This window comes from Lathyrus oleraceus, chromosome 2 (genome assembly GCF_024323335.1).
Source record: "Lathyrus oleraceus cultivar Zhongwan6 chromosome 2, CAAS_Psat_ZW6_1.0, whole genome shotgun sequence".
In the NCBI taxonomy this organism is placed as follows: domain Eukaryota; kingdom Viridiplantae; phylum Streptophyta; class Magnoliopsida; order Fabales; family Fabaceae; genus Lathyrus; species Lathyrus oleraceus.
Genome location: NC_066580.1, coordinates 143,282,763 through 143,308,989, shown reverse-complemented (window position 1 = coordinate 143,308,989; position 26,227 = coordinate 143,282,763). Strand labels below are relative to the sequence as shown.

Here is a 26,227-nt window from a genome sequence, read left to right as displayed (position 1 = left end):
CCTGCTGATTGTGTATTTCCCATTGATGTATTTAATTTTTCAAATGTTGTTGCTGATATACCAAACAATGTGTCTGATCTTGATGTAACTGAACTTGATTCCGGTGTTCCGGATGTTTTTGTTTTAATGAATGAAATTCCCGAGTATGACTATGATGTCGCTACTATCACCATCTTTTACCCGACTAATCAGATCAGTGTGCCAGAAGCGCAACCAGTGCCACCAGTGCGACCGGCCGCTATGACAATCACAACCCCTGGTCCTTTACCTTTCACAAGCGATAGGGCCATTCCTTGGCATTATGGGGGGAGTGTATACACACACGATCATGGGGTGGAACGACCTTTGAAGGTAGAAGAGGGTCAAAAGTCTGAATTCGAAGTTGAAGGTCCCGCAGTGGGCAATGTTGGTGGAATCGAGCGATTCACCAGGAGTGGTAGGTTGTTCTCACCACCGGTTAGCCAAGCTGATAGTGCTGATGCCGCGGTAAGGCCAAAGGCAAGCAAGTCGTGAATGAGGGTACCTCTGCACCCCAAGCTGGTTCTGAGCACACTTTTGCGAAGGATGTAGACGAGCTTTTAAGAATTATAAAGAAAAGCGACTACAAAGTAGTCGATCAGTTGATTCAGACGCCGTCTAAGATATCCATTCTCTCACTCCTGTTGTGTTTAGAAGCACACAGGGAGGCACTTCTGAAGGTCCTTAACGCTGCATACGTGCCTCAGGAGATCTCAGTAAACCAGCTAGAAGGGATCATTGCAAATGTTCATGCAAGCAACGGGTTGGGTTTTACTGATTCTGACTTAACACCAGCTGGACGCAATCATAACAAGGCTTTGCATATCTCAATGGAATGCAAAGACACCGTGTTATCTCACGTTCTGGTGGATACAAGTTCCTCTCTCAATGTGCTACCCAAGAGAGCCCTGTCAAGGTTAGAAGTAGAAGGTTTGATCTTGAAACCTTCCGATCTCATGGTGAGAGCCTTCGATGGTTCTAAGAGGTCGGTGTTTGGAGAGGTAGAATTGCCAATTCAGATTGGATCACAAACCTTCAACACCGTATTCTATGTGATGGATATCAGTCCCTCGTACAGTTGCCTTCTGGGTCGTCCTTGGATCCACAATGCTGGGGCAGTCTCCTCATCACTGCATCAGAAGATCAAGTTCCCAGTCAATGGAAGAATTGTCACCGTCTGTGGTGAGGAGGACATACTGTTAAGTAACCTGTCTACCTTCAAGTACGTAGAGGTAGAAGGTGAGATTCATGAGACTCTCAGTCAGGCCTTTGAGTCAGTTCAGATCAAGGATGCAGCTCCGGTGGAAGGGGCTAAAGCAGGAGCCCCTATCTCATCTTTCAAGCAGGCGCAAGCCTTGGTGGATTCAGGTGTTGCTCCTGGTTGGGGGCGTCTGTTGGAGTTACCAATGAAGGACGACAAGTTCGGGATTGGGTATCAACCAGCGCTGACTTCTACAACTTCAGCACCTCAGACTCGTCAGGGGCCGATTACTTTCTCTAGTGCTGGCGTCATCCAATATGGCCAGATCTCTGCGATTAACGATGAAAATGGGGATAGTGATTGCGACATCGACAACTGGGTGCGTCCGAGGATCCCTGGTGAAGTCATCAACAATTGGTCTTCCGAGGAAATTGTCCAAGTCACTCTTCTAAAGGAGTAATTTTTCTTTGTTTTATTCATGCATGTCCAAGTCTTCCGTTCCGCCCAGGGCGTAATGACTCATTGTAGGGCTCATCTATGTGAATACCTGCATTGTTTATCATAAATGAAGGACGTCTTTTGCATTCAAACATTTTGTTCACTGTCTTTCTATTTTTGCAGTTTTCAAAATTTCAAAAGAATAAAAATATTTGGCAATGTTTTGTTTAGTTTTCACTCACTGTTCACACTCATAAGCACAAACCATCACTCATGCAGATGCACATCACCGGATCCTATTGATAACAGTTCTGCTATGGCTCGCTTCGACTTCGAAAATCCAATCTTCCAAGCTGAAGAAGAGGGTATGAAGACTGTGAACTCCCTGAAGAACTTGCCAGGCTGTTAAAACAGGAGGAAAGGGTCATTCAACCGCATCAAGAGTCTACTGAAGTGATTAATCTTGGCACCGAGGACGTCAAGAAAGAAATCAAGATAGGGGCTGCTTTGGAAGATGATGTGAAGAAAGGGTTGATTGAATTGCTGCAAGAATATGTTGACATCTTCGCTTGGTCTTATCAGGACATGCCAGGGCTTGACACAAATATTGTGGTACACCGTTTGCCTCTCAAAGAAGGTTGTCCTCCGGTCAAGCAGAAGCTCAGAAGAACAAGACCAGAGATGGCTGTCAAGATAAAGGAAGAAGTGCAAAAACAATTGGATGCAGGTTTTCTAGCGGTTACCAATTATCCGCCATGGGTCGCAAATATCATTCCAGTACCAAAGAAGGATGGAAAGGTACGGATGTGTGTCGACTACCGGGACCTGAACAGAGCCAGTCCTAAAGATGATTTCCCATTACCTCACATCGACGTTTTGGTGGATAACACAACTCAGTTCTCGGTATTCTCCTTCATGGATGGCTTTTCTGGCTATAACCAAATCAAGATGGCACCAGAAGACATGGAGAAGACAACTTTCATAACCCCATGGGGCACCTTCTGCTATAAGGTGATGCCGTTTGGTCTGAAAAACGCTGGGGCAACATATCAACGAGCTATGGTGACTCTGTTCCATGATATGATTCATCATGAAATCGAGGTTTATGTGGACGATATTGTAAGACCCCAATTTTTGCCCTAAGATCCCTCAAGACATCATACCATATCATTCATTGCCTCAAGGATCATTGTGCACCTTTGCTTCCCTCCTAGTAGGTGGGTATTTTGTGAGTGTGGTTTTTTGATCACCAAGCATGTATTGCATTTGTATATCATTGCTTTTCATTTGTTTACTAACCAAAAGTACAAAAATATTGTCATCTAACCTTGTTACTTGCAGCTGAAGCAATCATCAGTCAATCAGTCAGGCAAGCCATTGAGCAATGGATAGTGGCCATTCTTGAAGAATTTGGGCACTATGGTTCTTCATCAAGAGTTCATATAAGTTGTGACATCATTTGGTATCAAAATCTCAAGTGGAAGAGGCTTGAAATTCATCAAAGCATGGCTCAGTCAGCCAAAACCCTAGCAAAGTCAACTGTGGTCAACTGTGCATTTAATCAGGAATTGGAAGGTGTGAGATGGTTGGAAAGGTCTCATTCATGTCCATATAAGCTTCAATTAACATTTCAAACATCCACAGTGAAGGATTTGAGGTCAAACAAAAAGTTTCCCAAAATGGAAATGACCTGTAATTTTCACCTGCCCAAAATGGAAAGTTATTCTCCTCAAAATTACATCATGAACCAAGCTTCAAATCAAAATTTGTCCAACATGAAAGTTGAAGATCTTGTTCTTGCCTTTCCAAAAAGTCCAAGAACACTCATTTCTCATTTATGGTTGGCAAGTTATGATCAAATCATTTTCAAGAATTTTGGAATTTCAAAGTGGCATATCTTTCAAACCATTTGGCCAAATTGGGTGATTCTTTTTTGAGCAAACCACATTTGATGTGTACTATCCAAATCCATCATCACAATTCATCAAAAACCTTCACATAAAAAGGTCATTTTTGAAGTGAACCATTTAATTTTTGGTGGGAAGAAAAGTCAAATTTCAAAGTACATGGAATTTTCACATGAAACCAATTCTATTCACTTCCAAATGCAATTTGTGACTTGCTGCAAAAGGAAAATCACTGTTCCATTGGTTCTAAATGAAAAAGGGCAAATTGGCCAAATTCCATAAGAAGCTTCATTTGCTAATCACTCCAATTATGCTAAACATGATTAAGGCATGGATTAAGAGGAACTGTAAAGGCCTAATCCTAACAGAAAGTTCAGAATCCACAATCACAATTTCAGATCAAACTCCAAAAATTCACCAATTCTCTCAATTTTTTTTTTGCACTCACACTCTTTTTCATCATTCATCAAGAATTCTTCCTTTTTTCTGCTTTTTCTCTTGTGAATCATCAATTGTAGGTGGAAGAAAACTTCTGTTGAAGCTTACAGTAGAGGAATCTTGAAGAATTATGGCTATGGCATTTGAATCTTGCAAATAACAGTTGAAGATTGCCGTGAGTTCAAGCTGCTTCGAGCTGAAATCTTGATTCCATATCCTTATCCATACCTTGCTGCGCATCTGTTTCAGGATCTTGAGGCTGGAATCCATCAAATCAACACTTGCACTCAAACTGAGGTTGGAAATCGAACATCACAATTGCTTAAATTAAGATATGGCTTCTGTAGATCTTGGAATGTAGATTATCATGCAATTTAGATCTCTTAAAACCATGCAGTATTGATGAAGTTATTTCGATTTGAAGATTGATGATCGAATTTGTTTTTGCTCGATTCGTTAAGCATGATTAGAATTAGGTCATATGCTTGTTAGATTCATGATCCCGGTTGAAAGACGAATCCGTCCATATATAGTTTGCTAGTTTTCGTGAGAAAATGTTCATGTCGATGATGAACAGTGTGAAATGATGATGAACACGAGGAAGACGTTCAAATTTCGCGTCCAGAGTGTTGTTCAATCCATTGCCCGCGCCTCTGCATGCTTTTGGGCGTTTATTTGCCATGTGTCCAATTAGCGCACGACACATCACTTAATGAAACGCAGAGTTTCATTAAGTGGGCGCAGTAATTACCAAACTGCCACGCTGCATTTTAATTTCATTTTAATGTTTAAATAATTATTTCATTCTTCAATCAAACTTCAAAAATTCATAATTAATCCATTTTTGATCCAAATTGAATGAGGATTTTTGTGTTGATCTCCAAATTTTCTCTAGTTTTTTTAGGTATGATAATCAAAGTTGTGCCTGATTGATTTTTGATTTTGCCTAGAGACTTTGGTCATGTATGCCATGTGTGTATGTTTTGCCATTTCATTCATAAAATAATGATGCTTGTTCCAAAATGTGTGAAATTTTATAGGCATGATCTTGACTCTTTCCTGGTGATTTTGATGTATAGTTTGCTAATTTTGAGTTCCTGGTTAGAGAGATATGATGTGATCAAGTTGAGTGTGACAATGTGTGTCACACTATGTTATGCCAACTTCATGAATTTTGTTTCCATGCTTATTGAATGCCATTTGCCCTGGATTTTTGCATGTGATTACATCTATATGTCTAGTTTGACCATGACTTGTTGTAGGATTTGTTGATCAATTTCCTATTTGATTGGTATTTTTGTTTGCTGTTTACCATTTTGTGAACTTTTCTTGAGTGATCAACTTACATAGCTTGTAAAATTCTCATTCCTTATCATATGAAGATGAAATTTGGTGGAGCGTTTCTTAACATGTTTGGCTTCATTTGGGCTTTGGTCCCATTCATTTATCATTTGTTTTCACTGTTTGGAATTCATTTGAAGTTGGCACATGATTTGTGGTCTTATTTGAAGTTGTATTTGCATACCATGACTTCCTGATTTTAATTCCCCTACTTCCATTTGTCCAAATAACATGAAATTTGATATGTGGCTCATTGAATATGTCCTGTTTGAGCTGGAATTTTTGTGGAATTTATTGAGCTGTTTTGATATTGGTTTGATTGTGATCATTCTGTTTGCTCCATTGTGATTCCAAAATGCATAGTTTGACATGTTATGTGTATAAAATGCAATTGGTGAATGTTTTGGATATGGGGCCAACTGGAATTTATTCTTGTTTGTTAAATCTTGATTTTGATCAATTTTTACTTGCTGTTTTGGATTTTTTTACCTCCTTTTGACCCTAGGCTTGTCCTAGTGGTCTTACTTCTCACATTTGAGTTGTTTTTTCAGGTTAAAGAAGCAAATGCTTTAAGGAATTTAATTCAAGTCGATTGATGTTGATTTATTTGATTGTGATGAACTAACTTGTTTCAGTTTGTAGGATGTTAACTCATTTCATTTGAGTTTGTGCTTTGCACACATGATTGATTGTGTTGTCTGTTGGTTCATAATTTGTCTGTTTTGACTTTGTGACTTGGATACTGATTATATTTGATTGATTTCAGGTACCATAGTCGCTTTAGACTCTCTTGTCTCCATGTAGTCTGGAAGACCTGGCTTGTTATTTAGCCAGGCAACTGTCTGAAGTCCTCCTTAAGAGGCGATGTTTGTGATTGTTTATTTTTGTCCCTAAGCAGGTAAAGACCTCATGTGAGGCAATTGGTAGACAAAAGAGATATGTAGCCTATCTCCTACTATTCTGTGAGTCACTCACATTGCTCACACTACTTGTGTTTGATGCATGTTGAGTAAAACCCAAGATCATAGAGTCTATACTTTGGGGAGAGAGTTCCATCTTTCTGAACTCCCCCACCTTATATTATTCAATGCTCTCCCTGACCAGGGATAAGAGTGATGAGGCACACCCCTCATATCCTTTCATCTGCTTCACCTTGGCTCTCAATGTCAAGGTTAAGAGCGCCATTGACCCTATTCCAGTTGACTTTTAAGTCTAACCCTTTGATTGAGCCTAATTGTTTGGTTATAGTGGGTGCTAAATGACTTTGTTTGTTTGATTGATTGTTGCATATGTACATGTTTGCTTGCATACTTTTGTGCACTTATCATCATTGATTGTTCATTATTGCATGATCATCATTGCATATCTTTGTGATCCATGTTTGAGTTTACCCATTGAGGACAATTGTAAGACCATGTTCTTTGGCCATTGTTCCTATGATTTGGAAGGGATAGAGTGTAAGACCATTTCACTTGGTCACTCATGCCTATTGCTTAATGCATTGTTTGTTTGTTGTATGTGAGGATGCAAGTGTAAGTCCATGTTGTTGGCATTTGTATTCCTATGATCATCCTTTGGAGGTTGGTATAAGCCCAGATAGATTGGCATCCGACATCCAAGTTTTGTTTTACTTTAGGAGATTGGTATAAACCCATTTATTGGTATCCGATATCCGCTTTTATTTGTGAGATTGGTATAAGACCATTGATGGCATCCGGTATCATCGTTTTGTTTTAGGAGATTGGTGTAAACCCATTTATTGGTATCCGATATCCGCTTTTGTTTGTGAGATTGGTATAAGACCATTGATGGCATCCGGTATCACCTTGCTTTTATGTTGCTTACTTGCTTTGTTGCCTCATTCCTAAGGACACACTTGAATCATCTTCTATATGATTTCAAGAGGTGAATTTTTTTAAGAAGTTTTACATTCCATCATCCATACCCTCTTTGTCCTAAAACCTTTTCACACTTGACTTTCAAAAAAACTTTGACTTGTTGTGCAAACATTCTCATCTCTTTTCAAATTAGAAACTTGGACCCTAAGTCCTTGATTTTTCAAACTTCACTTTTCATAACACTTCTTCGAATCAATCTTAATCATACCTTGACCATATTTTGTGAATAATCATAATCAATTAACTTCATACATTCAATTGTTTTGGCTTTGTCCATTGTTAATATGTTTTCATGCATTAGCCTTAGGTTTTAATTACCATAGTGGTTGATGTAAATCTTACCTTATCCTTAGTGAGTTGATTGTAAGTCTTCCATACTTATTATAGGGTTAACCCCTCACTAGTATGTTGAAGCCGTCCTCGCATGGTGGATTACTGATTCGGGTTGAGTTTTCTCCCATTGGTAATGAAAAGCCTTAGTGCTTGTGTTTTAAAATGAACTCACTAATTTTTGGAAATCTTTTAGCGCTAACTACGGCGTTTTGATCCTTACCTTTGATGGAAGGTACGTAGGCAACGGGTTCATCCGTCCGAACACAAAAATAATTAACTTGTATATTCTTTTCTCATCATCCCATTCATGTTTGCACAATATGTCAAAACAAATAAACATTTTCTTATACAACAAGTGTGAAAAGGGCTCCCTAGGAGTACCTAGGACGTGATGGGTGCCTAACACCTTCCCATTGCGTAATTTACCCCTTACCCAGATTCTCTGATCTTTTTCATTAGTTTTCTACGTGTAAAACTTCTTAGGTTTTTGTTCGCTTTTTAACCAGTCCTTAGGATAAATAAAAGTGCGATGGCGACTCGATTCATTGTATACTTTGCTTATGGTTTAATCAATAAATCATATAGCGACGAATACACCGCTACAGATATGATTGCCAAATCTCAGACAGAAGAAGAACATTTGGTGAATCTGCAGAAATTGTTTGAACGGTTAAGGAAATTCAAGCTGAGGCTTAATCCGAACAAGTGCACTTTCGGGGTGAGATCTGGGAAGCTACTGGGTTTTATTGTTAGTGGAAAAGGGATTGAGGTGGATCCTGACAAGGTAAAAGCGATACAAGAAATGCCTGAGCCAAGAACAGAGAAGCAAGTTTGTGGTTTCTTAGGAAGGTTGAACTACATTGCAAGGTTCATCTCTCACCTAACAGCCACGTGTGAGCCAATTTTCAAATTGTTGAGGAAAGATCAGGCTATCAGGTGGAACAACGATTGTCAAAGGGCTTTTGAAAAGATAAAAGAGTATTTGCAGAATCCCCCTATCCTCATGCCTTCAGTCCCCGGGAGACCGCTGATTATGTACTTGACAGTACTCGACAATTCCATGGGTTGTGTTCTCGGTCAACACGATGAGACAGGTAGAAAAGAGCATGCCATCTACTACTTGAGTAAGAAGTTCACAGATTGCGAGTCGAGATACTCAATGCTTGAGAAGACATGTTGTGCACTTGCATGGGCTGCTAAGCGATTGAGACAATATATGCTGACTCACACAACTTTACTGATCTCCAAAATGGATCCAGTCAAGTACATATTCGAGAAGCCAGCTCTCACCGGAAGGGTCGCTCGTTGGCAAATGGTACTGACAGAGTATGATATCCAGTATACATCCCAGAAAGCCATCAAGGGGAGTATTCTGTCAGACTATCTTGCTCAACAACCGATTGAAGACTACGAGCCGATGAAGTTTGATTTTCCAGATGAAGACATCATGTTCCTCAAGATGAAAGACTGTGAAGAGCCAGTTGTTGGGGAGGGACCTGATCCAGATGAAAAGTGGATTTTAACGTTTGATGGGGCCGTCAATGCGAAAGGAAGTGGAATTGGTGCTGTCATTACAACTCCGAAAGGTGCCCACATGCCTTTCACCGCTCGTCTGACTTTCGAGTGCACCAATAATGAAGCTGAGTATGAGGCCTGTATCTTGGGTATTGAGCAAGCCATTGATTTGAGAATCAAGACTCTGGACATCTTCGGAGATTCAGCTCTAGTGATCAATCAAGTGAATGGTGATTGGAATACTCTCCAGCCCACTCTGGTCCCCTATAGAGATTACACGAGAAGACTGTTGACTTTCTTCACAACAGTAAAGTTGTATCATATACCTCGTGATGAGAACCAGATGTCAGATGCTCTTGCTACTCTATCCTCCATGATCAAGGTGGGTCGGTGGAACCATGCTCCTAGGATCGATGTTATGCGCCTTGATAGGGCCGCGTATGTGTTTGCTGCTGAACTGGTAGTCGATGACAAGCCCTGGTATCACGACATCAAATGCTTTCTGAAGAATCAAGAGTACCCTGCAGGGGCATCCAACAATGACAGAAAGACTTTGAGAAGATTGGCAGGCAGTTTCTTCTTGAACAAAGACAATGTGCTGTATAAGAGGAACTTCGACATGGTTTTGCTCAGATGCGTGGATAGACGCGAAGCAGACATGTTAATGCAAGAAGTTCATGAAGGCTCCTTCGGTACTCACGCCGGCAGACATGCGATGGCTAAGAAATTGTTAAGAGCGGGTTATTACTGGATGACCATGGAATCTGATTGTTACAAATATGCTCGGAAGTGTCATAAATGCCAGATTTATGCTGATAAGGTGCATGTACCGCCGAATCCTCTGAATGTGATGTCTTCGCCGTGGCCGTTTGCAATGTGGGGCATTGACATGATTGGAAAGATTGAGCCGACTGCTTCTAATGGGCATCGCTTCATCCTTGTTGCCATCGACTATTTCACCAAGTGGGTCGAAGCAGCATCGTTCGTGAATGTCACCAGACATGTGGTTTCCCGTTTCATTAAGAAGGAAATCATTTGTCGCTATGGGATTCCCGAGAGAATCATTACTGATAATGGTTCCAATCTCAATAACAAAATGATGAGGGAGTTGTGCCAGAACTTCAACATTCAGCATCACAATTCTTCCCCCTATCGTCCTAAGATGAACGGTGCTGTTGAGGCAACAAATAAGAACATAAAGAAGATTGTGCAGAAGATGGTCGTTACGTACAGAGATTGGCACGAGATGCTACCCTTCGCCTTGCATGGGTACCGCACTTCAGTACGTACATCGACCGGGGCAACCCCTTACTCCCTGGTGTATGGTATGGAAGCAGTCCTACTTGTTGAAGTGGAGATTCCATCTCTAAGAGTCCTGTTGGATGTCAAGCTAGACGAAGCTGAATGGATTCGAACAAGGTTCAATGAGTTGAGTCTTATCGAAGAGAAGCGAATGGCAGCCATTTGTCATGGGCAGTTGTATCAGAGTCGGATGAAGAGAGCCTTTGACCAGAAAGTGCGTCCTCGATGTTTCCAAGTTGGAGATTTAGTGTTGAAAAGGATCCTTCCTCCTCAGACAGATCACAGGGGCAAGTGGACTCCTAACTATGAGGGACCGTATATCGTCACCAAGGTTTTCGATGGTGGGGCCTTAATGCTTGCAACGATGGATGGTGAAGACTTCACTTCCCCGGTAAACTCAGACGCATTTAAAAAATACTTCGCATAAAATAGACCCGTTGGACGGTAAAAAGAACAGTCCAGGCAAAAATGGGCATCCCGACGAACCGAGAAAATGAAAAGGTTCGGGCAAAAATTAGGGATTTAAAAATGAAAAGATCGTACACCCGATAAGTTGAAAACCTGAAAAGGCAACTTAGGCAAAAATGGGTACCCCGGTGGATTGAAAACCCGAAAAGGGCAATCCAGGCAAAAGTTAGGGATTAAGCGAATGACTGCGTTCTGAGTTAGTTCTGAATCTCATCTCATGTCAATGACTGGAAACTTTCAAAAGGAAGAAAACAATCTAATCACCTTTTCAGAAGGCTGATCATCCGGAGGATCTTGAAGACGGGCAAGTCATAGCAGAATTGGAACCCAATAGAAATCCATTTCACATTGCCATTAGATTAATTTATATTTTATCTTTTGTGCAATTACCTCTTTCCAGGGATTGCTTCCATATGTAAATGCCTATTCAGAGGCCATTCAATCAATAAAATCATGTTATTCAGTATATCTCGGTTTTCATTTTTATTTTACTGTTTTGTTTGCAAAAATGACGTCCGAATTTTTGATAAACATTGCATCATGAAACATAAGAGCTTTACAGGTACATGCTCAATGAACAATTAAAATTGCTGTAAATTTTAAGTACTTTGAATCATCTATTCAGAACAGGTACACTCGGGGCATTTCCTTAAGATTCCCAGCAGATTCTCACTACGGTGCTTCTCAAGCATGTGCTTCAGACTATACACTCCCCAGTAGAGTTGACAGTGTCAGACTGTATATTCCCAGCGGAGTTGACAGTACCAGACTGTATCTCCCCAACAGAAGCAGCCGCTCCTCAGAGTTCGATGCCAGATCGAGGATTTCGATCCCAGATCGATGATCTCTTTCCTGGAAGTATAACCTCGGTACCGTATCGGTGGTTGCCCCCCCCCCCCCCTGCTGAGTCACCTCTCGTAGATTATGGTTGCCAGAACCACTATCGCTTCCCCCAACAACAGGTTTGCAGCGCCGTTCTCTCCCCAGTCAGAATCTCGGTATCTCGCCATTGCCAGAACACCGCGCGGCCGGTCATTTCCCCAACAGGATTCCTTGCTTCGGCTTGGCATTTTCCCCAGCATTTCGCATCCTTGCATGTAGAATCATATTGCATTGCATCCTCCCAAATCGCGTAGCATTTCCATTTTCATGGAGCATTACGCCATCGCAAAATTCAAACATACGCATGTAAGCATAAAAACATTCTCGGTATCCCAAGTGACAAGCCAGAAGTTTGTTTCCAGTGCTCAGACTGAAGCTTGTTCATGACTTATTATCCCCAGCATGGGTCGTCGGCCCACGTGCCGCCTCAATTATTATTGTTCCCTATTTCTGCCGATGCTGACAGGCATGAAGTTTCCGATATTCAGATCGAAGAAGTTTCCGACAATCAGGTCGAAGTACTTGTGGCATTCAGGCCAGTTTCCGATATTCAGATCGAAGAAGTTTCCGACAATCAGGTCAAAGTACTTGTGGCATTCAGGCAGTTTTTCCAATTTTCAGATCGAAGAAGTTTCCGACATTCAGGTCGATGCAACTTGTGGCATTCAGGCCAGTTCCCGATATCCAGACCGAAGTGGCATTCAGGCCAGTTTTTTCGATATTCAGATCGAAGAAGTTTCCGACAATCAGGTCGAAGTACTTGTGGCATTCAGGCCAGTTTTTCCGATATTCAGATCGAAGAAGTTTCCGACAATCAGGTCGAAGTACTTGTGGCATTCAGGCCAATTTCCGGTATCCATACCGAAGTGGCGTTCAGGCCAGTTTCCGATTTTCAGATCGAAGAAGTTTCCGACGATCAAGTCGAAGTACTTGTGGCATTCAGGCCAGTTTTCCGATTTCCAGATCGAAGTGGTGTTCAGACCAGATTTCCGGTGATCAGACCAACATTGATACTCTCATATTCTGATGCTTAGTGTTCAGACTAATGTGCAGCGTTCAGGCCATGGGTATTCCTGTGTTACCATTTATTTTGGGTATCCAGGTCAACTTTCTGTTTCGGTACTCAGGCCGATTTTCACCGTATCAGACGGATTCTTCTTTTGAGATTGTTTCTTTGCCGATTCTGACAGGCATTGTTAACTATTTCATAGGAATTTAGGATCAAAATCCGGGTCTTCTTAGTATTTAATCATCTCCCACTATGATCATATGAAGAACACTTTGCTTCATATTCTCTAGTTGAAGACGCTTAAATAGGGGCAACTGTCATACCCCGATTTTGGTCTTGAATTTTTTATGTTTGTTTAGCATGCTTGGCCTAACCTTACTTTGGTTTTATATGAGGATTGGTCTTGGTCCAAAGTCATGGTGTTTGTTCATGTGATTATTAATACACATATGGTCTTGGTCATCCAAACAACCAACCTTCTTGTGTCACAAGCCAATTGCCAATCATGCCACTTGATTCATAAATATCCCTTTCAAATCCTAATCTTATACCATCATTTCATGGCCTTGTTAACACATACTACCAGTCAAGTCATGTTCTTTTCAAAGTCAAGCATTCAAGTCATAAAATAAACCAATTGTAAAACAAATTTCAAACCATTTCAATTCATCCCACATTATTTTAAGACATCACATTTGAGTCTAGACAAAAAAATACAAGTCTTACCATTTTGACCAATTGTTGACTTTGGTCAACAGTTGACTTTTTGGTCAACTTTGACCAAAGTCAATCCAATAACCCAACCCTATTTTTTAAATCCATATCCGAAATCCATATCCATTTTTTATTATTCATTTGGAACCAATTTAAACCATTTCAATTCACATGTTCAAAACCACTGCTCAATTCCAAAGTTACAAACATTTTCACATATTACATAAACCATTCAAATTTTCACTCACTTTCAGTTACATATAATCTAATCATTTTACAAAAAAAAACAAGCAAATGGAATATCCAAAAGAATCCCCTTATGGTTGTGATCTTCCTAGGTTTAGTGCCAAGGACTTCTTAGCAAGACTGAGAGGTAAAAACCTAATGCTGGTAGGAGATTCTATGAACCGAGACGAATTTGAGTCCATTCTGTGCATACTTCGTGAAGGCCTGCACAATAAGAGCAGAATGTATGAAACACAGAGGGATCCCTCATTATAGAAGGAGCTTGTGGTTACGGAGATCTTCACAAAGCTAGCTACGGAAAGCACAGTGTTGGATTAAGCACGACTTTGTTCAACAGAGGGACTACGTGTGGGGCTTGCTACGAGATCAGATGTGTTGACCATATCTTGTGGTGTGTGCTTGGAAGCCCTTCTGTAATTGTTACCGCCACTGATTTCTGTCCTCCTAATTACGGTCTCTCAGTTGATTATGGTGGCTGGTGTAACTTTCCAAGACAACATTTTGAGTTGTCACAACCTGCATTTTCTGAAATTGCCAAAACAAAAGCCGATATTATTCCGGTTCAGTATAAAAGAGTGAAGTGTGAAAGAAGTGGTGGGATGAAGTTTACAATGAGTGGAAGTTCTCATTTCTATCAAGTTCTAATTACTAATGTGGGGCAAGAAGGTGAAGTGTTTGCTGTGAAAGTGAAGGGATCTAGAACAGGATGGATACCAATGGCAAGGAATTGGGGAATGAATTGGCACTGCAATGTCAACCTACAACATCAGCCTTTGTCCTTTGAGGTAACCAGCAGCACTGGAAAAGCACTCGCATCTTACAATGTAGCACCATCAAACTGGCAATTTGGACAGACATTTCAAGGAAAACAACCATTCCATTTGTCTTGCTGCCAGTACTCCAAACTTTTGTTAAAATCAACAGAACCAACCATCATTAGCTTAACTCCACATGCCAAACAAATTAACCAACCTAAACCCGCAAATGGCATTGTAAATGACTGTACTAACAAGGCTAAAACAAATCACAACCATTCAAGTGTTTCCAAATTACAACCTTTCACCAATTAACCTCCATTTGCTCATGACTAAGCTACCAAGGGGAGTTAACCAATGGACCTGCACTGAGCTGCAAAAGAAAACTACAAAATAGGTCAGCAACAACATCAAATGGCCTTCAGACTTGTAGTCCCAAATAAGCAAACATGAGCCTACCACCAATGCAACCATTAAATGCCCAACGATCTCACATTCAACAAGGGATTTCACAAGCTAATGCAGCTGGAGGTGCAGCAAATAGCCAACAAGCAAAGGTTATGGCTTCATCACATGTTGCCAGACATGGAGAGCAAAGAGGACCACCGGTACAGGAAGTTTCTAGGACTGACGAATTATTCAATTCACAACCAGATCATAATTGGCGTCATACTTCAAGAATGCGTGGAAGTCTTTCAGGTCAGCAGCTTACTGAAGACGTTAGGCAGCGATTAATTATGCCATCATCACAAGAAGCTCAAAGGTCACGACCACAAGGTCCACCACAACCAGGGCGAACAACGTCTCAACTGAATGTGCTCATTGCAAACAGTAGAAATGCTCATAATCCTCCGAGACCTTAATGTTATTTTGGAAGCTGTTACCTGTGCATGCTTGGAAAGACGGTTATTCCATATTAGAGGGCTCAAGGTCATTCATTGTCTTATGTGTACAGGTCGTAAATATGATCAGCAACAGATGGTGCATGATACATCAGCTAGTGTTGGCATACATCTCTATCATGTTATAGCCTGCACCTTGCATCTCAAACAAGAGGACTACTATAGCCGACCATCATCAATACCATCCTGCATTAAGTCCCAATGAAGGCAGAAGCAGATATGTTGAATCAGTCCAGTCATTGAACCTACATAAACATACCCAAACCAGAACCAAAGTGCTAAACATGGAGCAACGACATCATGCCAAAAGGAACTGATGAATCCAAATGTGTGACATGACATACTTCAATCAAGATTTATGCACTATCCTGCTAGCAAAACCATTGTAGTGCTCAACCTGCACCAACACCAACAACAACATGTAAAATCAGTTAGCATTGCCTTGAACCTCAAGCAGACACAGGGCAAGGATGCATTATAATATTTCATCATCAAAAAGCATGAACTGATGGATAAGTCAACCTTGATCATGACTACCTCGCCTTTGATTTTGATTCGTCCAGCTGGTACAAAACCTCATTTACATCGAACAGGTCTTGCATTTAAGCCCTGCTGCTCCAAGCCAAATGAACAAGCAACTTGGTCTTATTGAAAGCCCTGCATATTTTCAAACCATAAGACCAAGGTATAATAGAACCAATGCATCTATGAACCAATTCACCTGTTACAAAAATACAACAAACCAACTCCATGGTTATAGACCAAAATGCTCATGGGAACATGGTAACCTGCAGTGAACATACACAGACTCAATATCACTGAGAGATGAATATCCTATTCCTAAGAATGCATTACTTTGTGGTAGGGCTACCGGAAGACATACTCGTCCTCTTTGATGGAACTACCAACAGGAATCAATTCCACAAGCACCATACAACCTGTTCATCCCAAACCGTTTCGTTTTCGTTTCTACTCAACCGAAACTGCTCTTGAGTTTTCACAAAAAAATTCACTGCAGTAAAAAGGATAAAGTAAAACAGCAAGGCAGTTAAATTCCAGAAAAATCCCAAAACAGAATAGAGACAAAAACAAAGAAGAAGGCACATGCTCAAGTTACCTGTTCCAGATCCAAGTATCAAACGAGATGGACCAAATTCTAAGCATCAAAAAAGAGATTTTGCAGGATGCTCCTTTTGAACTCCACGATACCCATTGAAACCCTAATCAGCAAAGCATAAATAGAAAACGAATCAGTAAGAGAGAGGGGGAATTAACGACAGAAAAACTTGGAGGCAGAAAATCTCAAACAAAAACCCTAAAATCCCAAAATCGATTACCTGGATTGGGAGGCCAGCTTCTTCACGCCTTTCACCACCGCCGTGACACTTTGTAAGAACTTCTCCTTTTTCTTTTTATCCTTTTCATATGCTTGTCAATGGAGATATCGTGAGAGTTGAGAGAGAGTGATTCTTTGAGTTTGAGAGCGTGAGAGGGTTCGTTGATGAGCGACTTTGAGGTAGAAAGACTTCGAGAGAAAGGCTTGAGAGATGATTGCGAGCGATTTCGTAAGAGGGACAAGAGAAGCGAGTTCGTACGAGGATTTTGTTGGGTGGAAAGAGTGAGTTTGTGAGATTGGGGAGAGAGTGAGGGAGAGAACGAGTCGGCTACTGTTCCAATTTTTCTTTCTTTTTTAATTTATTTTAAACAGAATAGGTTTTTTAAAAACATTAAAGGTTTTGCTTAGAATTCCTAGGTTTAGTTAATAATTATGTTTATGTTTTCAACTTATTCCCCATTGAAAAACCCAACAGCCAGGCGGCTGGGTTTAACCACTGGTAGTCCAACAGACTTTTTTTATTTTAGTTTTTATTCTAATGTTTAATCTATTTTGGTTTATATATTTAAAGTAGCATCAAAATAATAAATAACCATGAGTGGTCTGGTGGAGAAGGGTAGTATCATAGTCTTGAGTGGGGTGGGTTCAATACCCGGGTATGTTGCCTTGGTTTTCCAACATTTTGATTTTTCCATATTTTCTTTAATTCTCACATTTAATTATCTAGCCTTACCATTTAACTAACATGTTTCTATCATTTATTCATTTTTTATTATTTTTAATTTGACTTATGTGATTATTTTTTTTATTTTTTTGGGGTTTATGTGAATTATTATATTTGTGTTTGTTCATTCATTTGTACAAATTACTTGCCTTTATGTGTGAGTTATGTTACAATCATGAAAAATCATCACAATCTCATTGATAAAAAACCCATTCAAAACCATTTTAAAATTATAAAAATCATATTTTCTCGATCCAATGTCGAGCCCATTTTTCCACACCCTTGTAAGTCGATTGCTTTTTAAGCATCGCCATCAACCTCATATAGCTTACTCTTGGGCTTTCTTACAATGAGCCGGTTCTCTTGCACTTACACTCATATTTCGAGTCATTTTGTTGTTTGGGCCCGATTTAATTATTTCATGATTTTTGACAACCCCCATTCATAACAAATGTATCCCTCTCCCATGAAATGTATAATATTTATTCTTTCATTCTTTATTCATCTGTTAATACAAGAATTAAAATGAACATTCGATAACCATTTCAAAGCAAGATCAAAACCTCGATCCAACGTCGAGTAATCATTTTTCAAAACCTAACAGAACCAGCACGTATTCATCCACCCTTTTGTAAGTCGATTGCTTTATGCATCGCCATCAACCATGTAAGTCGATTGCTTCATGCATCGCCATCTACCCTTATCCTTAACATTTCTCCTTGCTCCACTCGTCAATTCTTGTTCCGATTAGGTAGCACCCATTAGATAGAACCTTTTGTATGATAACATAGGTAGGATTCCCATATCCTTTTGTATGATAACATAGGTAGAATTCCCATATTCTTTGCATGCTAACATTAGGTAGATATTCCCATTTGTAAATCCTAAACACTTAGATACATATTGCATGACAACTCTAGGGCAGAGCTTCCCCACTTCTAGACCTTTCCGAGCGTCTCCGATCTTGTGGCATGTGGTCTGTTCTATTGCAAAGAGGTAACTGCCTAAGACTCGATTCAGCGAGCTGCGACACCTACTGCTAGGACGTGAACACATCGCCCACTCTGCTTTGACACAACTGGTGTCCTCCTTTGTAAGTCCATGTTCAGATGGCAATCCCTATGTAGCCGAACTACGGCAACTCTGATTCTCATGTTCAGATGAGATACGTAGGCACAAGATGCGATGTCTTGCCGAGTTTAACTAACAACTAACAACTAATCCTTGTTTGCTTTCGCCCTCGTTGCGATCCTTTCTCTCGCCCTCGTTGCGATCGAGACTTTCCTTTTCTCTTGCCCTAGTTGCAATCGAGACCCTTGTTCCCGTAGTTAGTTTGAACTACGTTTTGCTCTGATTCTCATTCCCGATGAGATACGTAGGCATAAGACGCGATGTCTTAGCGAGCACACTTATCCTTAACCCTTAGGTAGCTGAGCTACAAAGACTCTGATTCTCATATTCAGATGAGATACGTATGAAGTGGATGCAACATCCGTGCGAGTCATTTTCTTTTGACCCCTCTTTTAGTAAATAGTACATTAGATATACCCACACCCTTTAGACAAGAACAACAAGAGTGGATCCCGTAGAGTACTACGGATGCGTAGGGGTGCTAATACCTTCCCTTCGCATAATCGACTCCCGAACCCAAGATTTGGTTGCGAGACCTTGTCTTTTCCTTTCCTCTCTTCAGGTTTACTTCGAGCGTTTCCTTTCCCTCCTTTGGGATAAATAACGCACGGTGGCGACTCTTCTGTCTTTTCTTTCTCGCCGGTTGTTTTGTTTGCACACTGTATTTTTCAGGCTGCGACAACATGCATATCGCATTGAGTCACACATTGAGTCGCACGTGTCGGTGTGAATTGTTATTTGTGTGATTATCTGATATGATTGTGTGGATATGATTTTGGTAGATATGCATATACATGGATTTTAGGTGATCCATTTGATATGAATTGTTTATTCATTGTTGATGTGATATGTGTGCATATTTGAGATATATGTGATGAAATGGTGACTTGTATAGATTATGGAATCATGTGAAAGTTGTATACATATTTGATGATGATTTGTAAATGATGATGGATGATAATATGTACATGAAATCGATATGTTGTGAAATATGACTTTTGTACATCATTTAGTATTTATAAATGAATACTTGTGGATTGTTGAGCCATGTCGTATGATGGTGAACATGTGATTCTTTAATAAGATGATGTGATGCATGTTTGTATGAACTGTGACGAATTCTAATAATATATGTATGTTTGTTATACATTTCATATTATTATGTTTTCCTATAATGATTTGAATTCTCACCCTTCTGTTGAAATGATGTTCTATCGCGACATCGCTGTAGCGGTAAATTCATGACCATTAAGCTATGGATAAACTTAACTTCAATAAAATCAGAGTCGCCACCGCGCTTTAATTGTTTCCAAAGGAAATGGTAAAAGTGCGAACAAAACCCAAAGATAAGAAGTTTTCAAGTCAAAACTAATAAAATTCCAGAGATTACAGGTAAGGGGGTTGGTTACACAGAGGAAAGGTGTTAGCATCCAAAGTGTCCTAGGTACTCCTAGGGAGCCCTTTTTTATGTGTGCATGTGTTTTAGTATAAAATGATGTTTGGTAAAAATAGAGTTTAGGGATGAGAAAAGAATTAATTAATTATATTTTTATGTTTGACAAATCGCGAAGAATATTACCATTTATTGGGTAACAGACTCTCGGGGGACCAAAAGCGTCTATCTAACTAAGAGCTAGAAAGAAAAGGTCAATCAAAGACTTAACCCAATGAGTATATAACTCAGGGGGAGTGGTTCCATCCAGACAATCAACTGGGGAGGAAGCTGAAATAATAATCGTCCACGAGGGAATAACTCATTGGGGAATGAGAAAGGTTAAAGTCTTCCTGCTTAAGGGGCTGACACTCTACAATTGAAAGAGGACAGACACGCCGAATCTGCGCGGGGGGAAAGGTTACCACCATAGCATAGGATCAGAGGAATAATGAATCACAGAGTGAAATAATGTAATAATGAAATCTATGAATGTATATGTATATGTATATATGATGGTTATGCTAACGAAACGATCATAGAGGATACAAACATCACCGATCGGAATCATCAATACAACACTTTGCCAATCTAGACAGGAAGGAATCAACTGGAGAAAGAGAGGTAGGGGATGAACGCGAACCATCCACCTTAAAGGATCAAATCCTAGCTGCGGCAGAGGAAAAGATCTGCCGAGAATCTGCATCATCAATTATGCGGGGAGTTTTAGGTCAACACCATATCAAATGGGAGACAACCTTGCAGAGGGTCAGACATACTATTCTAGGATCAGTGTCGAATGAAATCCGCTGGAGACTTGATGGGAAACAAGAATCTTGTGCTGGATCTATGCAAATCGCTGAGAAAACACACCTACAACTCACAGGAGGCAAATGCAAACTCGATTGGGGAAACCAACAAAATTCGGCTGGAGATGCTGAAATGCTGTTGAGGATGAAATGGAAATCATACCAACTACTCGGGGAAAACCAACAATGCTTCACATTTGAGGGCTCACATGTTCTCAGACCGATGTTGATATTCCTTAAATGAAATCGATTGCTCTTAAAAAAGTAACTGCTTTTATTATTTTAAGAAAACATGATTTTGATTTAAAAATTCAATTTCAACACGATCATCATAAAATTTTAATTCTAATTAGCTGAAATAAATAAGAGTAGAAACAATTGGATAAAAAGCTCAACTTTATTTAATAGAATGATAGTCTGTAAATGACAAGACTCCATAGATCTTTACAAAAGTTGAAAAATGGTAATTTACATGAAAAAGGGCTAAATTGAATACAATGATCACTAATCCTTCTACCGCCTTCATATCCGATGTGCTCTTGGCTTTGGGTTAAAGATGAATCAGAACCAAACGTGGTGCTCAAGAATGTCTTCAAGACTGAAGATCAACAGGATGCGATTACTTGCCATAATCCCTCTGGATAATTTTTCTGTTTTTATGTCTCTAACTTTTGCCTGGATCGCCCTTTTGAGTTTTTAATCCACCGAGACGCTCATTTTTGCCTAAGTCGCCCTTTCAAGTTTTCAACTTAGCGAGTTGTTCTTTTCTTTTTTAGGCGAAGTATTTCTTGACTGCATCGGCGTTCATAGGATGCGTGAACTCTTCACCATCCATAGTTGTAAGTATCAAAGCACTGCCTGAAAAGACTCTGTTAACAACATATGGGCCTTCATAATTAGGAGTCCATTTGCCCCTATAATCTGGTTTGAAAGATAATATTTTCTTGAGCACAAGGTCACCTTCTCTGAATACACGAGGTCTGACCTTCTTATCAAATGCTTTCTTCATTCTTTGCTAATATAACTGACCATGACATAAGGCAGTTAACCTCTTCTCTTCAATTAAGTTCAGCTGGTCATATCTGGTCTGACACCATTCAGCTTGTGTCAACTTGGCTTCCACAAGACACGCAATGATGGGATCTTAACCTCTATGGGGAGCACAACTTCCATGCCATAAACAAGTGAGAAAGGGGTTTCCCCTGTTGAAGTGCGGATGGAAGTACGATACCCATGCAAAGAAAATGGGAGCATCTCATGCCAATCCTTGTACGTTACAACCATTTTCTGAATGATCTTCTTGATATTCTTGTTTGCAGCTTCGACAACCCCATTCATCTTATGTCTTTAGGGAGAAGAATTATGATGTGCAATCTTGAAGTCTTTGCAAAGAGCTTAAACCATATTATTATTCAAGTTCGATCCATTATCAGTAATGATCTTACTTGGCACACCATAACGGCATATAATCTGATTCTTGATAAACCGCATAATAACTTGCTTGGTTACATTTGCATATGATGGCGTTTTAACCCACTTTATGAAGTAGTCAATAGCCACCAAAATGAAACGATGTCCGTTTGAAGCTTTAGGCTCAATCATGCCAATCATATCAATTCCCCACATGGAGAAAGGCCACGGAAAGGAGATGATATTCAACAGTGTCGGAGGAACATGAATCTTATCTGCATAAATTTGACACTTGTGGCATTTCTTCATAAACTTGCAACAGTCAGATTCCATTGTCAGCCAATAGTAACCCGCTCTCAACATCTTATTTTGCATAGCATGTCCATTGGAATGAGTACCAAAGGAACCTTCATGGACTTCAGTCATCAATAAGTTTTCTTCGTGTCTATCCACGCATCTGAGCAGAATCATATTGAAGTTTCTCTTGTAAATCACATCACCATTCAGGTAGAAATTGCTGGCTAATCTCCTCAAAGTTTTCTTATCTTTCAAAGATGCCCCAGACGGGTAAATCTGACTTTGGAGAAAACATTTGATATCAAAACACCACGGCTTTTCATCCTTGATCTCTTCAATAGCAAACACATGAGCTGGCCTATCAAGACGCATCACAGTCAAATTAGGAACTTCATTCCAAAACATCACCATAATCCTTGAAGCCAACGTTGCAAGAGCATCTGCCATCCGGTTTTCATCTCGAGGGATATGATGAAACTCAACCTTTGTAAAGAAAGTTGAAATCCTCCTTGCATAATCTCTATATGGTATCAAACTAGGTTGATTTCTCTCCCATTCAACTTTGATTTGATTCACAACCAAAGCCGAATCTCCATAGACGTCCAAAATCTTGATTTTGAGATCAATGGCCTCTTCAAGCCGCATAATACAAGCTTCATATGCGAAATGAATCTTGAAATATAATTTAAGCGGTCGAGAAAACCTCTGACTTGCTTCTCAATTTTGGGCGCAGGCATCTCTTGTATTGCTTTGACCTTGGCAGGATCAACTTCAATACCCTTCTCGTTGACAATAAAGCCCAACAACTTACCATAACGAACACCAAACGTACACTTATTAGGATTCAAGTGGAGTTTGTACTTCCTCAAACACTGGAATAGCTTCAACAAATTCTTGGCATGTTCTTCTTCATTACTAGATTTAGCAATCATGTCATCGACATAGACTTCGATCTCTTTATGCATCATATCATGAAAAAGAGTGGTCATAGGTCTCTGGTACTTGCACCAGCATTCTTTAAACCGAAAGACATCACTCTATAATAGAATGTTCCCCAAGGTGTAATGAATGTGGTCTTCTCCATATCTTCGGGTGCCATCTTGATCTGATTATATCCGGAAAATCCGTCCATAAATGAAAAGACTTTGAATTTAGCTGTATTGTCTACCAACATATCAATATGTCGAATAGAGAAATCATCTTTCGGGCTAGCTTTGTTCAAATCTCTATAGTCAATGCACATACGAACTTTTCCATCTTTCTTTTGAACATGCACAATGTTGGCCACCCATTATGGATACTCAGCAGCAACAAGGAAACTGACATCAATCTGCTTCTGCACTTCCTCTTTGATTTTTGCTGCCATATCAGGATGAGTTATTCTCAACTTCTGCTTGACTGGCGGGCATTCTGGCTTCAACGACAATCTATGCTCCACAATCTCAAAATCTAAACCAGCTATGTCTTGGTAGGACCAAGCAAACACATCAGAATACTCTCGAAGAAGACCAATCAACCCCTTCTTAACCTCTGGACATAGTTGAGACCCAATCTTGACTTCCTTCACATCATCCTTGGAACCCAAGTTGACTAACTCAATCTGCTCTTCGAACGACTGAATGGCTTTTTCCTCGTACTCAAGTAGATGAGACAATTCATTGGACACTTCTTCATCACTCTCTTCCTCAACCTCAAACACAGGGAATTCAAAGTTTGGAGAAGGAGTAGGATCATTGTATTCAATGGGTTTAGAAACCAACCTGCATAATGATTTGATATTTTAATCTTAGAGAAGTGAATTCTGACCAAATATTATGCAGATGGACAATTATTATTTTATTTTTTTGTGATTACCATTTTCAAAAAAGAAAAAAGTAAAAATAAAACATCATAGATGTGGATGAATAGAATTGCATTTTATTGATGATTAATTTGAAATATGCCCAACAATGTTCACTTCTCTCTTAGGCATAGGAGAAGGATTTTCTAAAATGATAAAAGCAAATTAGTTAGAGCGATGGACAATAACAGGAACATCAACAACGATCCAATTATGGCAAGCCTTTCCATGCGTCACAAAATTGGTGCAATCTTCATCTTCATCACTCTCGATCACAGCAGCTGAGTGTTGTTCATTACCATGGATGAACCCCCACTATGGAAACTCGGTTGCATATCTTTAACTTTAACATGAGGTGATCCTTGCTGGAATCTCAATCCGGCTCGGTTCTTGTTCTCGGCGACCTCTACCATACGGTCTCACTTATCTGAACTACCATCTTCAATAATCTTCTAAGCATCTTTAAAAGAGGACATGGGTGCCCCAATTTTCTTCACTTCAGCAATAGATAGAGCTTGGAACTGAGTTCCAACCTCATCCTCAGCTTTTAGATATGAAAAAAACGACAGGTGACTTACCAACAACACTTTCTCCATACCAACAATGACAAGCTTGTCATTCTTCACAAATGTCAGCTTCTGGTGCAGAGTGGATGTCACAGCTCCAGCCTCATGTATCCATGGCCTTCCCAACAAGTAGCTATAGGCCGAGTGGATATCCATTACTTGAAAATTAATTTGGAAATCACTCAGACCTATCTTCACCGGAAGGTCCACTTCACCAATAACAGTCTTGCGAGAACCATCAAAAGCTTTGACGATCACACCACTGCACCTCATAGGTGCGCCTTGATACGTTAACCTTGACAGAGTTGACTTGGGGAGTACATTCAACTAAGAACCGGTATCAATCAACACATTTGACAATGAATCTTCCTTGCAATTCATCGATATATGTAGTGCTAGATTGTGATTTATGCCTTCCTCGGGAAGTTCTTCATCACAAAAGCTCAAGTTTTTGTAGGAAGTGATGTTAGCCACAATATGGTCGAATTGATCCACCGTCACATCATACTCGACATGCGCTTGCTCCAACACTTTTTACAATGCTTCTCGGATGCATACAGGATGGGGCCCGCTAACCATTTTACTAACGGCGATACCGATCTATTGACGCTGTTACTGCTACTGCTGTTAAACTAAATCACTACCCGCTCTGGGGTCTTGAACACTGGAACAATAACATTCACATCATCTATATCCTTCGACTGTTGAATCTGGATTACATTCTCATCCATCAACTTCTGGATATCTCTATTGACGATCAAACACCCACGGGGGTTTACACTGCAAATTGCACAACCATCATGGTCGTGCTCACAATCACTGATGGTACACAGAGTCTTATGCATCTCTACTAAGGACCGACGAATACGTCGCACATCAAACACTCGGAAACTTCCTGGACAACCATCACCCATATTAACAGAGGAATTACCATGAGCAGGAAATGGGTTAGCTTTCACATTCGGTGTGCGGTCCTCAAAGGACACCATCCCACTCTTTACTAGCTTCTGGACCTCATACTTCAACAGGTAGCAGTTTTTGATATCATGCCCGGAAGCTCCTTGATGAAAGGCACAATGAAGTTCTGGCTTATACCACCATGGAAGTGGTTCTGGGATTTGTGGCGGATTTCTTGGTTGAAGTAGGTTCTTGAGAACCAAAGATGGATAAAGTTCTACGTATGACATAGGAATAGGGTCAAAAGAGACCTTCCTCTAAAAGTTCTATTGTTGATGATTATTGGTGTTGGTGTTGTTGTTGTTTGTTCTTTATTGTGGCTGTTGTTGACGTTGTTTTGAACTGACATTGATCGATT

The 26,227-nt window shown here is 40.1% G+C and overlaps 1 protein-coding gene across 1 annotated transcript; it reads left to right on the top strand.

Annotated features, from left to right (window-relative positions):
- Positions 1-13,943: 13,943 nt before the first annotated feature.
- LOC127122303 (expansin-A20) lies at positions 13,944-14,780 on the top strand (the record flags this gene model as incomplete). The annotated part of the gene is made up of 1 exon (XM_051052662.1): positions 13,944-14,780. A coding segment is annotated over one exon (837 nt), but the record flags the coding sequence as incomplete, so codon positions are not given.
- Between the last annotated feature and the right edge of the window lie 11,447 nt (positions 14,781-26,227).